The sequence below is a fragment of the Synchiropus splendidus genome, chromosome 1, assembly GCF_027744825.2.
Source record: "Synchiropus splendidus isolate RoL2022-P1 chromosome 1, RoL_Sspl_1.0, whole genome shotgun sequence".
NCBI lineage: Eukaryota > Metazoa > Chordata > Actinopteri > Syngnathiformes > Callionymidae > Synchiropus > Synchiropus splendidus.
Genome location: NC_071334.1, coordinates 12,138,397 through 12,155,580, shown reverse-complemented (window position 1 = coordinate 12,155,580; position 17,184 = coordinate 12,138,397). Strand labels below are relative to the sequence as shown.

Below are 17,184 nucleotides of genomic sequence, written 5' to 3'. Positions count from 1 at the left end.
CACAACTGCTACACACCAACATGGATCTTTTCTTAAATTATTATTATTTCAGTGTAGTTTCTTCTGAGATGTTGCCAGCTGCATGGGAACCTCAGAATGTCAGGTATGTTGGTGAACCAGATCCTCACACAGACGATGTGTGATTTCCTTGACAGGAGCGTGATGGTCTTTAGATGCTGCTGGTAAACGGCTAACACCAGGAAGCAGTTCGAGATTTGTGATACGTTCCGGTCAAGGAAACTTGATCAAGTTATTGGAGAAAGTCACAAGTGAAAGGGGAAGATAATATAAAGGACTAAGCATAATTGAAGGACTGAAATTGGAAAAAAAACAGATGAGAAAGTCTAGGTTTCAACAGGACGAATATATGTGTTTTGCCTGATGCAAATTACATCATCGCACTTGCCCATGTGAAAATATGAATTAAAGGGATGAGACAAAGTGCGTTACGCTTGTACTTTATATTGCATGTACACTGTATATTCTGGTCAGTCATATATATGTATAAGGGAAAGTTGAAGCTCAGGACAAGCAAAAAAACATTTTCAGAATAAAACTAACATTGAATTATATTCAAAAAGCCCTCAGAAATGTACATTCATTTTATAACTTTCAGAGTTTGTTGTGCGACTTAAAGAATATATTTACGACATCACGGTTATGCGATTTAGCCTACTATAGAGAAAATTATAAAATGTAACATACAAAAAGAAAGACAACCAATCACTGTATTCGTACTCGTGTCGTCTTGAAAGTGAAAGTTTCAATGTTGCAGATCTAAAGTGCGGCTGTCTTGAGTGAAAGATTAAAACAACCTTGATCTTTTGTTTGTCTTGTGTTTATCTGCTTCCTCCAACAAAAAAATAAATAAATAAACTCATCGCTGACGCTCTTGTGACATTGTCAGTTGCTGCTGTTTCAACCTCGCCAACTTCACATTAGCAAGTTCAAACACCTGGAGGTCTGCACACACTTCAAACAGGTTTTCTAAAAACTGGTTCTCATTTAAATTTCAGGTCGATTGCGAGAAACTGGCTCCAGTTACTGAATGTTTTCACTGAGATGAAAGTCGATGATCTGCGTTAAGATTAGTCAGAAACGTAAAAAAAATATAACCTTGATCTAAACTCTTTTAGAGACGTCATGAGGGTGTCACTTCAGGAATAGGGCCCCAAAACTCACAAATCATTTTCTTCGACGAAGAGAGGGCACACTCTGGACAAACCACAAGCCCATGTTGCCCATGTAAAATCTATTGAACTAGGGGCCAGTGTGTTCCAGCTCCGGTCAAACTCAAGGACAAGGTGCATTAGAACAGCAACTCAATGCCCGATTATCATGAAGCAGGTCGCCCACAACTGCCCTACAAAATCATGACACTGCTCTATAAACTTTCAATACAGGAAGACCAACACTGACCCCACGTTTTCAAGTGGTCTTCTACTGTACTGTTGTCTGCCACATCCTTCCACCTGTTGCTGGAGAAGCTGCTGTCCAGTATGAGTCTGGTTGATCCAAGGTCTTCATTTCGTGCACCGTATCGGTCACTCTGCTCCTGTGTAAACTGTGGTGGACATGTCTTACTTACACTCCGATGTTGTGAAGTCTTGTTTAGGAGAGGACATCTGCTGTTGGCCAATGATCTGCAGAAGATATCCCTCATAAAGTTACATAACTGAAGTCACATATAAAAGCACACCTTCGCAGTGTAGGGTTCCCTCAAGACGGCTTCTACGGGTCAAAGCTGGGAGCTTCTGAACACAGCAGAGTTGCTGTGGGACCGCTTCATTTCTACATGTAGAATAGGAGATGCAAAATAAACTTCCAATGCATTTTAGACAGAATGATTTGATACAGTTTATTACATGATGGGATCAAAGAAAATTCGAACATATGACAGCATTTTTATAGAAAAAAAATATATACAGCATGTTCCACCACGTGTTGATAAACGATTTATTAATTGCATCCAGGCCCGGGCTGTTAAGAAAATTAAAAGACAACAGAAAAGTATGGCAAACGACAGCTCACTTGTACGAAACGAAGGCCGACACGACCGTTGCTTTTGCCAGATCATGTCCAGAAGGTGGCGCTGTCTTCAAAGAATAAATTAGATGAACGGATCAGTCGTCACTTCCGAGACTCCCTGGCTTTCGTTGAATATATGGCACGTTTAAATCGTACTGGTGTCGCAGGATTACAGAGGACTACTTCGATCAGTTAAGGTCAGAAGTCGGCGAATTAAATCATTTGATAACTTAAGATGCCACTGCACTTAATTCAGTGTCTAGACAGGATTGGGGGAGGAAAAAAAAGACAAAACACTTCCCTTCAAATCTCAAGTTTCTTTGTCAGCAAGTGACCTTGACCTTAAAGGGGTGGACATAAAGGAAATGCTTCACTTCTCTCATCTTAAATAAAACAAACATTCATAATATATAAAAAATTAAAAAAAATCTGCCAGTTTTCCCACACAAACATTTAGAACACAAGCAGGCCGGGAGCATGATGTGGCAGCACGAGAAAAAAAAAATCTGATATTTACATAAAAGGAGACAGAAACCTTTGTTCCAGTCAACACTGTAAAGCACGAGCACAAATTCAGGTCCACGCGAGGTCAGCGCTCTACATGCATTTTTTGGGAATGGCCACTTTATATTTCTGGCAATCAATGTCAGAGATGATCGGGCTGAATTTGAGCCATGTGACTGGCTCCAGCTGAAACGCAGTGTGTACACAGTATTAACCTTCAGTAAGCATGCACATAGAAGCAGTGAGTCACACTCAGAGTATGGTTCAGAAACAGTCATATCACCGGTTAAATGCACAGCTCGGACGGCGGCAACACCAGCCCCGTGATGTCTGTCCGTCCGTCCGTCACAATGCCAGCACGTGGATAAAGGCGCCTTGATGATAGGAAGGGAAACGTGAGTCCAGCCAGTGCCGAGACAAACACGGGCGCACAGGCAGGTGGAGCAGCTGCCATGTTGGAATCTAAGACACTGTATCAGCTGTGCTTCACTGACCAGGCACGTCCCACGATTTAAAAAGCTCATGAGAGATTTCCTCTCTCTCCTCCCCTCCAGCCCTTGTGATGGAGCAAGGCAGCGCCATGTGGGGATGAGCGTCGCTCCAAATTCAAGCAAGTCGCCAGCGCTCACACAACAACAAACAGAGGAACGCAACAGTAACAAAAACATGAAAAATCAATGCCAATTCATGAGATTGTCCCAAAAGTATTTGGTCAAAACAGCATCAATGGAGAACATAAATATGAAGAGAGGGCACAGGGACGCCGACAGCTCGTCTGGAAGTAGCCTGAGTCACCGCTTGTAATAGGCACCTGGAAAAGACAGCGAAGACGAAGATCCATCATGAGGGGGAAACGGCGGGCTGTAATTAAAGTTTTTCAACTTCACTTCCCAAAGATGACGTTTCCTTCTCCTACGTCTGCAGTCATCACTTCTCACTGTCACATCCGAGCTAAATGAATGTTGTTGTTTTTTTTAAGGTGTGAGAAATGTGTCTCGTGTTCTTGTCCTCACCTGTGCCCCTGCGACACTCCAACACACATTTGACTTAACTGTCCCCAAAAGTGAGCATTCAGCAGTTTAATTTGGAAAACAAAAAAACGCGCTGAGAGCATCTAGGTGACTAAAAAACTGACACGTCTCAACACTGCATTGAACAAGACAAGAGCAGGGGAAAGAACAAGTTTTGCAGAAACTTCAAAGACATTTTTGGACGCTTTTTAAAAGTTGACACCACTTCCTCATTCCACCAGCTGCTCAAGTTTCATCTGTGAACAGAAATATCTTTTTCATGAATGTAATGAATCGCAAAAATCATCTTTAACAAGAGGAAGGTCACAGGTTCGACTCCTGGAGGAGGCCACTCAAGGACTGCAGTGAACCTGCATCCTTTCTGTGCAGAGTTCGTACATTCCACCTAGTTTGCATGGGCATCTTGGTTCCTGACCATAATCCAAAAACATGCCGACTTTAAATTGACAGCGAGTATGTGTGTGATGGTTTGTTTGTCCTCTCCTTCAATAGTTACCAGTTACATTTACTGCTTCAAAAATGGTCGTTTACAGTCCAAGTTATCTAAAGAATAGTACGAGCATTTTTGGCGATGGAAGTGTACAGATCTGTGAAGATACAATTCCCCAATTTGTGTTCATATGTCACTGTTTCCACCTCTTTATCAGTCTAGCATTCACATGAATTTCTCAGGTAAATCCACATGAGCAAGGCCTGTGTTGAGCACTCTACCTTTGTACGCAGGGTCCGGTCTGGTCGGTGCACGCTGGGACACAGGGTGGACTGGATAACCGTAACCAGCGTTTACATTCTCATAGTCATGTGTGCGCGGCTGAGGAGGCCTGAAACACCCACACAGCATTTTCACACCTTTCCTGGCACTAACTGCCTTGTAATGCTTCACATTACCTGGCAGGTTTGTTGTGGTTCCTCTGCCGCTGGTGTTCATACTCGTCTCTCGTGCGAGGACGGACAACATCTTCGCTATTTGGCTGAAAACAAACTGAACGTGAACAAACGACTTTTCCAACAAGAAAAGAAAGGAAGGACTGTTACCCTGTGTTCCCCCTCATGTCGCCTCCTTTCCATGGCCATCCGTTCCATGGCCATTCTCTCTCGTTCCCTCTCCTTCTCTCGCTCCCTCTCTTTCTCCCGCTCACGCTGCTTCCTGTACTCCTTCTTCTCTTGTTCCATCAGCAAGCGAGCAATTTCCTGTCAGCACCACAAAGAAAACACACAGCCTTTTGTGTTTTGCAACTTGTGTTTTCTGCCCTCACGGTGCATACATAGCACATATATACACAAAACTGGCTGCAACCTTGCAATCCTTCTTCCACTGATCATTTCAATTGTCTGGGATCCGACAACAATATAAATGGTAGTTTAGACCAGACCTGGGCAAAGTGCGACCCGGGGGCCACATGCGGCCCAATGCCTGTACTTTTGTGGCCTGTTTGACTACAGAGTAAAATTATAACTAATATGTCCTAATTTTTCTTCCTTTTCAGTTCTCTTTCTTAGTTACCACTGCTTCAGCAGTAAATATATATTTTAAGACTAAATTTATCTTTTTTGTTGGCCATTTTTGTGTTTTTCTTGTTCCTCATACATTGAAGTAATACTGAAAATATATTTTGAAGTAAATTGCCTTTTTTTCTTGGAACGTCTAGTCCATGGTTGACTTATATTCAAATTAAGTGCATATAATATGAAATATGTTAATAGCTTTCATGGCATATTTACACTTCTTAATATTCTTAATTACATTTCATCTTCTTAGGTCCATTTTGTTACATATTTTAGATATTTTTCCATCATGTTTTGTAGTCATTGCGGTCTTTCTTTTGGCATGTTGGCCCCTCACAATTTTAATGGCCCACCTCTGGTTTAGACTGACGCCAGAGCAGCCCCGAGCAGACATGCGAGAGGGTGCATGCTTTCTTTGGGATGGCTCGATATCGATCATTACTTGTCACTCAAAGTGTTGTTTATAATGTTAACTGCTTAACACTGACACCTAAAAACACAAGCCATCCTCACTCCCATGGCCTTCTGTGTGGGGGAGGCTGAACAAATCAGAAAAAAATTGCTATAGATAACCCCTTATGTGGGTCGCCTCCTCACTAACCGTGTCATCAGGAAGTCACCATGACTGAAATCGTAAATGACACGTTGTTATATGTAGAGTGAAAAGAGCGCCATCCCATGCATTACCTAACCCCAAATTTTGTCTTTTACGGGACGCTCTGCCCAAGCAGAAAGCGCTTCAACCGAAAACCTAATGCATCAACATGCAACGCCAAAGGCCACCTTCAGTGTCAGCATTGGACACAAAATTCCACTTTCCCAATGTCAATATATGACACCATGCCGAAAGACATATTGTCATGGCATTTCACTCACAGTGAAACTGAGGATATATGTGCTTATGGATAGGAACTTAAGCTCATTGACGCCACAGCAAAAGACATCAACAAACATACTCTAAATGAAGAAGCTTTTACTGACCTCGTCTTGTGCCACTTGAGCAGCGCTCTTACTCTTGCTCGCCTGAAAAAAAAAAAAAATAATAATAAATCACACATCTAAATATATTTTGGTGGAATCCCACGGCTCGGACGAAAGCTCCTTTCAAAATGTACTTGTTACTGTAGTGTTGTGTTCTTGGCTTCACTATGCAAAACGGCATTAGCTCACAGGTTCCACATTAGGAGCAGCATTCGGTTGTCTTGTCTTGCACTGGATCCAAAACATTCCTGCTCACCTTGACTTCCTCCTCCTGCATTCTCCTGGCCACCTCCATGTCCTTGAGCTCCTGCTCACGGAGATCCAGCTTCGTCAGTCCCCTGGTGGCCTCAGTCAAGTCATACTCATTTTCTGCGACAATTTCCCCGCTCGACTTGTGCACAATCCGACCTGCCAAATTCAGAGAAAGTCTGAGATTAAGAACATAACTACTGCGAGAACCAGATGTTAACGCAAATGTGCTTGGAGAATTTGATTTAAAGACAAACAAGCATGTTCTGTTTAAAAAAGTACACCATAGACTGTTACAAAGTCTACGAGACTATGAAAGCACCAGATCGCAGCAAACTGTTTTCAAACAAAGCTTTGAAGGGTTTGAGGCCATTTGGAAGGTGAATTTAATTTGTTTCAAATACATGCTATGTTGTCTTGTGCAGGTCTGCATTGTCCATAGACGGTGATAGGTTTGGCACAAACCATTCAACAACTGCTTTGCCTTAAAGCAGTCAAGCAACTTATTATAATGGAGGCTCAAGAGGATACAAAGCTCAATCAACTTCACTGCAACGAATCACCACTTCTGAAAGTCAGACACGTTGATCGTCACGTCCGGGAGAAATGACTGGATTAGTGATCCCACAATCAGATGAACCCGCCACCAGCATCACGCAGATTCAGATCACCACACAAACGGGCCCCAACAGAGGCGAGAGGAGGCGCGGGCTGGTACCTGTCTCTTCGTTGGGGTGGGAATTATTGCGTTCCTTTACGAGCTCCTCCCCCTGATGAGACTCCCAGTAACACTTGCGGTCCCCTTTCCCTCGGTCACGCCGCTGCTCCTCGAACACATCCTCTGGGTTAGAGTTGACCCGCTGCCGACTCCGGGCTTTTCGTTCCCTCTCAAAATGATCGTCTTCCTGCTCCCAGGACATCCTCTCCAGTCTTGGGCCGTCGTCGCTGAGGTTTCTGTCCCGGCTCCTGGTTCTCAGCCGCTTGTCTTTGTCCTTGTATCCCGTTCTGTCTCTCTGTCTCTCAGCACTTTGCCCTCTAGCTCTGGATTGCTCCCACTCCGTTTTGGCTCCTGATCTTGGCGGTCTGTTATCGTAATCCCAGTCTTTCCTGTGCCGGTCCCACTCCATCTCCCTGTCCCGATCTCTGTCTCGTTTCTTGGCTCTGTCTCGATCCCAGTCTTTTTCTCTAGAGCTCTGCGGTGGAGGAGGTCGAGCAGGTCTCTCCTTCCGTCTAACAACTCTTTCAGAGTCTTCCCGGTGGTCTGAGGATTCATGATACTGCCTGCTTCTAGGGGATGATAGGTGAGCCGGGTATGGATCTCCATGCTTGCCCTGCCCACCTTCCGCCTCCCACAGCTGCTCAGGCTGCCTGTGTCTACTGTGGGGTGCGGCAGGGTCCTGCCTTGGGTGTCGGCCATATTTTGGCTCTAATGATTCATACTCAGGGGAGTAATCCCGATGAGAACTCACTGGATCGTATCGACTCGGTGAAGCAGGTTTCTGATTGGTTAGTTTGTCCAAGTCAAGGGGACGTCTTGTAGCTGGCCAGGCCCGAGATAAACAGAAGTCCGGATGAGGACGATGATGGTGGAGGAGGGTGAAGATGTGAAAAGTAACAGACAGGTATGACATGAGATCATGCTTCGTTAGTAGACAATGTGTTAGTCATGACACCTGTGAGAACATCCACATGCAGTCATGAGTGAAAAACCCCCTGAACCTAAGGGAACGCAAGTCAAGAAAAAGAATAGAGGGGGTGATTTCTGACAGCTGCCCTTGGAAAAAAAAATGGCACTCAGTTCCATGTGAGCTGAAGAATATACTGCCCATCTTCGCATACATGTGACTAGGGATGGCGATAACTTATCGTACACGATATACCGGCAAAACAATCTCTGCGATGAGAATTTTTGCAACTCATTCACCCACAGCACACTCGCTGCATTGGACTTACATACATCAATACGATGAGACCATGACGCGCTCCGGCTCTGCGGTGTTTGAAAACACTGACCGTTGTGGAGAGTTTGGTGGACTTTGGTTCACAATCGTAGTTTTAAACTTATTTTTAACACAGTAAACTTTTGATAATGACATCGGTCCACTCTGAGTCTCTGCATCGGTGTTTGTTTTATTAGACAGAGGGGTCCTTTTAGGTTTTCTGATGTGGTTGACTGTCTTGGTTCATGTCAACACATGCGTATTGGACGGACAGCCGCTCCAGTATTGGCAGCACCGTCCTCTTCTACGTCCCTGAGTACGATTCACTGATCATGGACACACTGTCATCGGCAGCGCATCAGTTAGGGACCATCAACAAATTCTGATTCGGTCAAAGTATAAATGAAATCTGCAAACATGCCAATAAAAAAGTGAGAGGAGTGAGGAGTGAGAATTGTGAAAAGGTTTTTCATCACACAAGTCAAAGGACTGACATCTTGTATAATGATTTGGGAATAGAATATGACTAAATGGTCATTTATTCACTTCATTTCTAATGTTTCTTCAAGTACACTGTCAGGAGACATGAGATACATTGGGCACAACAGTCAGATGGCTCAATTTAACCCCTAAATAAAACAGGCAGGGCAGTCTGTCAAACACAACCACGTTCTACGAAAGACATGAAACATTGAATTTTTCATCTCTACAATTAGTTAATTATTAAACATAAACAAATTATGTTGTGGAAGACAAACTCCACTAACAAGTTTCTTCATAGAACAGTTTCAAGAGAGACTAGTGTGTCCAACACATGAAATAGAATGAAAATGTATTTATCGTGACAATTATCATTATCAACGTAATGACAACATTTCCCTACATGTGACTATATTTCATTTAAAGAATCAGTGGGAAGACACTTTGTTGCCCATATTCTACCTTGTACCTTCCCACTAGCCATGTCTAAAAAGTACTACTGCTGTCTGCAACTAATGAAAACAGGGAAGTCATTGAATTAAGACACAGACATTGGTCATGTACAACACGTTCATTGTCTACGGAATCTATTGAAATGGGAGTTGGCAATGGCTTGAACACAAACAAATGATTTTCAGAACAGCATTAAGGAAGTGCAGAGCAAAGGGCAAGGCTGACTGTGCTTGACTCAGCAGGCTGGAATTTGACTTGTCCAACTGACATTGAGGTCTTCAAAACATTTTTTTTCCTACAACTAAGATGGAGAAACCATCTCAAATGTAACCTGGCCAACACCTTGCTCACATAAAAGAAGTGTTTGTTTTGTTGCTATTATTTTCTATCAAAAACCATTTGATTTGTTCAGTACTGGCGATTTTCCGGCATTTCATCCCACCACTCTCTTATCACTCAGACCTCACCTCACCTTCACCCAGTGATGTGAGTCCACAACAATCCGTGTTGTTTTCTTCACGCTCAGGTACGATGTTTTGTCTAAAACACGTTTGTTTAATCACAGTGAAACGTGTGATCAAATATAAAGGCATTATATTCCAATACTTACTTCCTTGCAGTGTTACTCATTGCTATAACCTGCCTCTCTACTTGGAAGCCAATGATAATGCTAACAGAAGAATATGTGTCTATTTACAGTACTCAGAGTGCATGGCTAACATGCATTTCATAAAAATAAGGGGTGGATAAACAAACACCCTCCACATCCACTAAGCATGTTATCAATGCTACCTGCAAAGAAGGTGGCGTGCATAATTTAAGTGACGTAAATACAGTTTGAAGAATTTTTTATCAGCAACAAATCCCGATAAAGAAAAAACATGCGCTGTAACTGGAGCTGTTTTTGAGCTGGGTTAATCTTTAATAGGAGCTGACTTATTGTCTCAACTTATTGCCACAAGTGAAACACCAGTGTGCCTGCCAAAACTAGATGGAATTCCAGCCTCCAGTCAAGTTTAATCTCCACCACAAGTGTACCCTTAGACCTCAAACATCCAGAAAATGGGTCATATCTTCCCCCACTTTTCCTTCTCGCACCTCACCCGCCATTACAGGCGCGCTAACAAACATGAAACATGACGAGTCAGCTGGAAGCCTCTTACCTCCTTGATCCTCAAAGTACTCCTCCTCATAGTTTGTATCCAGATGCTTCTGTCTCCTCCGTTCCTCTTTCATCTCCTTCTCCTGCAGCTTGCGAGCGATAGCCTACAAACAGACCCAACTGTAAAGATGACTGTAAACATTTCAGGATGACAGCTCAATCAAAATTGCTTTACTGTGTGAGATGTACAGTCTTTATTGATCACAAATGCACTGTATCTCGTACCTGCTCGCTTATAGATAGCACTGTTTGTACTGTGATATCAGGGACACTACAGTTAATGTTAGGTTAGGTAAGGGGACTTGAGCACAGTTGTACATACTGCATCTTTCTCCTCCTGTTGTCGCTGCTGCTCTGCCTGTCGGACCAGTTGTTCTTGAATCTCCTGGGCAATCTCTACATCTTGCCGCTCACTGGGTCATATTCACAAGCAGAAATGTGGACACAACAGAAATTAAATAAAAACAATGTGAGTTCATTTGCAGATTACATTTAGAAGTTGAGGAGTTAGAACCAGCAAACCAGAAAAAAATACTCAATATACTTATCTAATGTAACAAAAAAGGTGACTTTTTTGTCAACGCCTGAAAACATCTTCCAGTGAAGATAGGAGATTCTGGGTTGACACAGAAAGATCAGTGTCTCAACTCAACTCATCTCATCTCATCTCATCTAAAATAGGTCACCAGCAGCACCTGGCCGTATATGCAGCGTTGGTTTGACGGTTTGAGATCAGGAAAGCTGATCATCATTCATTCGTGTTGAAAGAAATGAGAACTGATTCTGAATGCAGGCAAAATTGCCCACAGCCAGATAAGTAATGCAAATGCTGAAGTAGCATTCTCAGCAGAAGCAATCTACTAAAGCTCAGCGCAATATCAATGACATATTGTGACTGAAATGTATCTGAAGAAAACACGGCCTGTATCACAGCATTCATCATAGTGTGTATATAAAGCCTGAATGATGTAAAACTCCCCAAACAGAGATATATATATATATATATATATATATATTCCAGACGACCACCGTCATCGGGAATAATGCAGGTTCCTCACATTTCAACATGCTGCTTCTGGTTCTGGGCCTTGGCTCTCTGGTCTTCCTCCTCCTGCAACTTCTTTGCAACCTGCAGATCCTGCTGCACCAGGCGATTCTTGTGGACATTGGATGCCAAGTGGCTCTCAACTGATGGAAAAAAAAAAAAGCAACTAAATGATGAGCGGAACAAAACTGAGAAGTTGTGCTTGGATTTTCTTCTTGAGCGCTTTTGAAAGTGAGGACGGTAAGTGTTAAGAATAGATGGATAAAACCTCACCGCAGACAAATGAGTGTCCTGACTAGTGCGACGCCTCAAGGTTGTGTGACAGCACCTTGTGGACCATAACAGATGATAAATCCTGTTTGCTGACGCACTCCTGGCACTTGGTGAGCATCACTCACCGCACGACTCCATTTCACCTCGCGATCGATCTGGTGGCCGCTCTCATGAGAAAAGTGCCAAATTACATCTGGCAATTTACCTGTTTGAAACACCAAATAGTTTCTTCTCGGATGCAGCACGGAAACTGTGATATTGAACTCTTGATATTTTTTCTTTTGGGCGCTGCTGATCAAATTGTTACAAATTGATAGCACCTTTTAAAAACCAATGTCACAACTCAAGTTGAAAGAGTCTGACATTTATCTGCAGGCCGGGGCTGTAAACAAGAATGATTCTTCCTCACAGGGAGAAAATAGACTTACACACAGCACACCCTGGCATCACTCATTCAACTACAACATCTTTGAAGATATCCACGTCATTCGGGGCTATATAGGGAACTCGGGTGAGAAACCAGCACCAAACTCTTCAATGAAAAAAAAAAGCAAATCAATCAGTGTTCTTATGAGCAGGAGGTAAAAATAACGAAAGATGGCTTCAGGTTTAAAGGTAGACACCTCTGTAAGTTTCACTTAATATTATCTTGTAATTGAAACCTTGCTGCTGGTGAAATGTAGAGTCTAGATTAAGAATTTAAACCATTTTTGCTCTGGAAAAAGGCTTGTTAATGCTTCACTGATTCCTCTTCATGGCAATACAAGGCCACAAACTCAGTTAATGACAGCTAAGACCTAATCTGTGCTGGCTGAATGGCATATGGTGCTCTGCTGTCCAAGGATTCATGTCTAAATCCACCAAGCTTGGTCGGACTTGACCACAATGGTGAGGTGGCTGCCTGTTATCTGGACTTTTATAATGAAAATGATAGGGTTCTGGCAAGGTTGGACGCACACAAATGTGTGGATTCTTACTGATTTGTTAAGGTGTAGTTTGTGTTTCAAACAAAGCATGGGTACTCTGTAAAAATGATAAAAATAAATCACCTTTTACATCAAACTAATGTGTTGCATGCCTAACCACTTACAGCTACACGTAACCACACTGACTGGACCGAGCAGTGGGAAAACTGAGTGAAGAATATAAATGTTTCCGCAGGACTATAGACTATATTGTTAAAACATTTCCTGCACTGTCACATCGTAGAAAAGCTCAAACAACAGAAAACAAATTCAGAAGTGAAATGTTAAATATGATTTTAGAACGTTATCCATTTCAGTGGTTCTTAAATCTCCTTTTTTCCTTCTCAAAAGATGACAGGCAGAAGGACACCTTCCCTTTACTGCGTACCAAAGCAACATGTTGGTGACTATTCGGCAAGCAAAACATCAATGACACAACCTGCCATGGCAGGACGTAATGGCCTTTCTGGATTTCAGCTCAAGGATTTCAAACACAAAAATAGAGTGTGGCCATGTTTACAAAGAATTATTACAGTCCCATTTTCAGCAACACAAAACATCCCTGGCTAAAAGCGGAGCAGTATAAGCTGATTATCATGACTTCTATTGAAATGCTGTGCTGCAGCTGGAGAGCACTCCAAAGTATGAGGCGCTGACAAATGCACCAATCAGCTGTTGTCTGCCAAACGCTGCTGCCATGCATGTTCCGACTTGGCCTCCTCCGCCAACACGGCCTGATCTTGTTGCTGATGCAGGCAGCAAAATAAATCAATTATTCAGATGCTATTATTGCAGAGGAATATATGAGTTGTAAATCTAGTCCAAAAGTTTGTCCTTTCGCAAACCATACATTGCATGGCTTGACAGTGGAATGTAGCAGGGCAACTCACACCTACATGGGGGTATGTGCTCGACAAGACTAAAAAAAAAGGTCAAACAGTTAACAGTAATGGAGATGGCGGACTGTTGTGCGAAAATTCCAATACAGGTACAATTCCCAACATACTATGTTCAAAAGGAATTGCCTTTTATTTTCCCCTAACACGTTAGGAGATAGCTGATAAAAATTGTGCAGCTCACGTTTGAGCATTGACAACAACATTTTGAGTCAATAACTGTTTTGAATGCACTGGGCCACTATAACAGTTTATGGTTTCAGAGTAGTAAAACGTTGTACCACCGAAGTCAACATTAACTGGATTTTTATTTAATGAAGTTATCTAAATGACAGAGTTCTAATGAAAAATAGCACCATGGCTGAAAGTGTCTTACTTTCTTGTTCCTGTAGGTTGTAAGCCAGGGAGTGGTCCTCCAGCACAGCAAAGTCCCGACAAACTAAAGAAGAAAGATGGACAAAGTAGGTCAGGAAAGGCAAATAAAAATAAATTCTACCGATTCACTAAGATCAAAATGTTTATTTATAGACTTCACATATTTCATCATGCCCAAAAAAACAAAACAAACATGTGGAAAGTTTTCAATGTCAGTTGAGATGGAACATTATTATGTGGAAAAAAAACATCACAACCATCATTACAAGTCGCGGTCATTTCCTCTTTGTTTTTTCAATGACAGTGTCTGATACCTTTCACCACATGTCTCAAAACATGAAGTGAAAATGTGAACAAGGAACTAAGTTAATCTAAATTTATCAGTTTTCTTTTCTTTCAAGTCACTTGAGAGGCAGATTTGAAGAAGTGAAATTAACCTGAACTAAACACTACATAGAATTCTTGATACCAGACTCTGAACACAGACTAATATTTGATGACATTTCTTAAAAAGAAACAAACAATAAAAACAATAATAAACTAAAGCCCAGCAGGTTATTTATAATCACACAAAACCTTCTTTCTGAAGCTGACACTGCAACATTATGATAATTATACTGCAATACTGACTAGGCAAATTTAATTCAGATTCAAACTCAATTGTTGTGCAAAATAAACCATACACTATAATATCTTGGTGATATGAAAGGAGTGCATTGAGAGAACAGCATGTTAATTCAATTTAACCATGACATCATGACAGATGCTCCAAGGCTGGGTCTTTTAAACCCCCCACTGACTCCCACAGGAAGGGATTTCATTGACGCCGACATCCTCGTGCTACCATATGCTCAATCTTCTTAACTATTAAACTTGAGATTTATACTGTATAAATGTCAACGCTGACATTATCAGTGGCACTTCGCACTACACTTCAATCAGAGGAAAAAGGCACAACTTTGTTGTGACTATTCCCTCATGACAGAAGGCATATTTGGAAAAGTCTGATTTATCCCCTGACTGTTAAAAAACCTAGTGGACCGAAAGTTAAAGGGATTAAGAAGCTAAATGACTTGGTGTGGACATTGGCGTCATCTGGTTGCAACGTGAAAGAAGCAGTATAAGCATTTTTGCCTGTTATCTGTTGCATTGCCTTGAAATGTGTTTAACCACAACATAAGGCTCATCACGGCCCTGAGTTCCACTTCAGTCTATCAACCGAGACGAATATCACAAACACTGTCATGTCTCACCACCCATTTGCAGTCTTTGCTTGAAGCACATATTAAAATAACATGACTGGATTTCCCTTGTTTGTGATAGCACATTATTAGCCAAGGTTTAATTCCAAGAAAAAATATTTATTTAAATACCCATATTAGTCTGAATAAATAACAAAATTGAATGAAATGTTCATTAAATTAAGTAGCTACATGGCATGAATGAAGAAGAAGGTCATATACAGCTATCCAAACACGATCTAATGGATGTTGCCACACGGTGGTCACCCACTTGACCAAGGCGGTTTGTTAGTTATACATACATAGTTATACAACAACAAATCTATCCAAGTTTCCAGCCGCATTACAGTGGAATGCCATCATACGAGACTTGACGGTTAAATTAAGTACACTTCAGCAACTGCAGATATTTATACACCCAATATGAGCCGCATCAACACATGCAACGCAAGTTGAAAAGTAGTTAAAAACAAAACACTCAGTGACAGGCCTAACTCTCTCACCACCAACCAAATACATGCAGAAAAATATAGACAAAGATATTGCTTGAACAACTGATATAACTTAAATTCTTAACCTTCCGATCAAGCTAAAACTTATGAACGTGAACAACTCATTCGCTCCGAATTTTCCTTCAACCTGAGGCCAGCAACTCTTCCAGAGTGTCAGAGATGCATGTCTCTTCCCGGTCTGACCAGAATAACAAGCACCTTGCTGACCAGCTGCTTTCATCAGGACCAACATCACTTTAGAAGATAACATGGATTCATGATACTTTTGGGAAAGCAAAGACGCCTCATTTTTTTTTTTTAAGAATTACACATCAAATGACTTCTTCAAAATAATAACAGTTCAATCTCGGTGGTATCTTAACTAAAACTACAAAGAATCAAGAGTATCGATAGATAATCACTATATATATATATATATATATATATATATATATATATATATATATATATATATGCGCGCGTGTGTGTGTGTGGTATGGCCGGGTTACCCATGTTACACATGTAGGTTAATGTCTAGTAACTCCAAGAGGACCTTCTTTGAAAACGTTAACCTCTTAGCCTCTGAAACGGTATTTGTTTGACTCCGGAGAGCGCCTCGCCTCACGGTCGACCTGCGCAAGCATTGTTATGATAGAAACACCTGTGATAACACGGTTAGCATTTGGACGTTACCCTCTTTCACGCCAGGTAGCCTCTCCTTGTCGATGCTAACGTTACACTCAGCCATGTCGTCACCAATATTGAGTCGTGGCTGTGAATTACACTTCCGCTTTTTCCCAACGAAGGTTTCAGGAGGCTGATTGATCGTCCCGACTCATAAAAGCGATTGATCTTTCAGGTGCTGGGCGGCCACCGTGATTAGTTTCGGCGGCTATAGTCTCCGGCTGACGTCTGCGCTGTGTCGCGGCTGCGCCAGCATCCCTCCCTACGGTTACGTCAATAACAATACGTAGAGCGTCGTGGTCAACATCCGGTGTTAAACTTCACAATAAGATCAGATATAACGATAGAGTTCGTTTGACCTTTTTTTCCTTTTTTTTTTTGACAAAAAGATTAAAACTACTATTATACGGCGTAAGTAAGTTTATGATTGATCTCTCACTATATATAGTTTGTTAAGCGCGTTTTTTCGCGTTTTGTAGTTAAGCAGATATTGGTCTGTGAGACTTCCGGTATTGATCAAATTCCATACCAGTTTGCAGATGTAGTTTCGTTGCGAGTGAAGTACGACAAAAATACACTTTTCTCTCTTTCGACACGCCAGTTTCCTCCACAAGTGACAGTGACAGTCTGATAGATAGATAGATAGATAGATAGATAGATAGATAGATAGATAGATAGATAGATAGATAGATAGATAGATAGATAGATAGATGGATGGATGGATGGATGGATGGATGAATGGATGGGTGGGCGGACGGACGGACAGACAGGCAGACAGACAGATAGATAGACAGATTTTTTTAACGAATTATTTATTTATTTTACAGACACATTCACTTGATCAAAGTTACCTTCTGTCCGTCCAAATGTCCATGTTATA

The 17,184-nt window shown here is 41.8% G+C and overlaps 1 protein-coding gene across 3 annotated transcripts; it reads right to left on the bottom strand.

The window, feature by feature from the left end:
* Positions 1-1,852: 1,852 nt before the first annotated feature.
* Positions 1,853-16,926, bottom strand: ccdc50a (coiled-coil domain containing 50a). 3 transcript variants are annotated; one of them, XM_053864722.1, is made up of 12 exons: positions 16,314-16,674; positions 13,890-13,952; positions 11,393-11,522; positions 10,657-10,747; positions 10,336-10,438; positions 7,018-7,839; positions 6,307-6,458; positions 6,051-6,092; positions 4,599-4,754; positions 4,452-4,534; positions 4,275-4,384; positions 1,853-3,343 (listed from the first exon to the last, which is right to left on the bottom strand). In XM_053864722.1, the coding sequence occupies exons 1-12, from the start codon at positions 16,366-16,368 to the stop codon at positions 3,324-3,326; spliced, it is 1,827 nt and encodes a 608-aa protein (XP_053720697.1). In that variant the 5' UTR covers positions 16,369-16,674; the 3' UTR covers positions 1,853-3,323. The 3 variants fall into 3 exon arrangements, with proteins under 3 accessions (XP_053720697.1, XP_053720706.1, XP_053720688.1); XM_053864731.1 differs by lacking the exon at positions 4,275-4,384 and having other exon boundaries at positions 16,314-16,926; XM_053864713.1 differs by having other exon boundaries at positions 1,853-4,384; positions 16,314-16,687.
* Between the last annotated feature and the right edge of the window lie 258 nt (positions 16,927-17,184).

Excerpts from the sequence above, each read along its gene's own strand:
- ccdc50a (XM_053864713.1), bottom strand. The coding sequence starts at position 16,368 with ATGGCTGAGTGTAACGTTAGCATCGACAAGGAGAGGCTACCTGGCGTG. Across the intron at positions 4,755-6,050 it reads CTCAAGTGGCACAAGACGAG|GAAATTGCTCGCTTGCTGAT; the intron begins GTCAGTAAAAGC and ends TGGTGCTGACAG. Across the intron at positions 4,535-4,598 it reads GACATGAGGGGGAACACAGG|CCAAATAGCGAAGATGTTGT; the intron begins GTAACAGTCCTT and ends GTTTGTTTTCAG.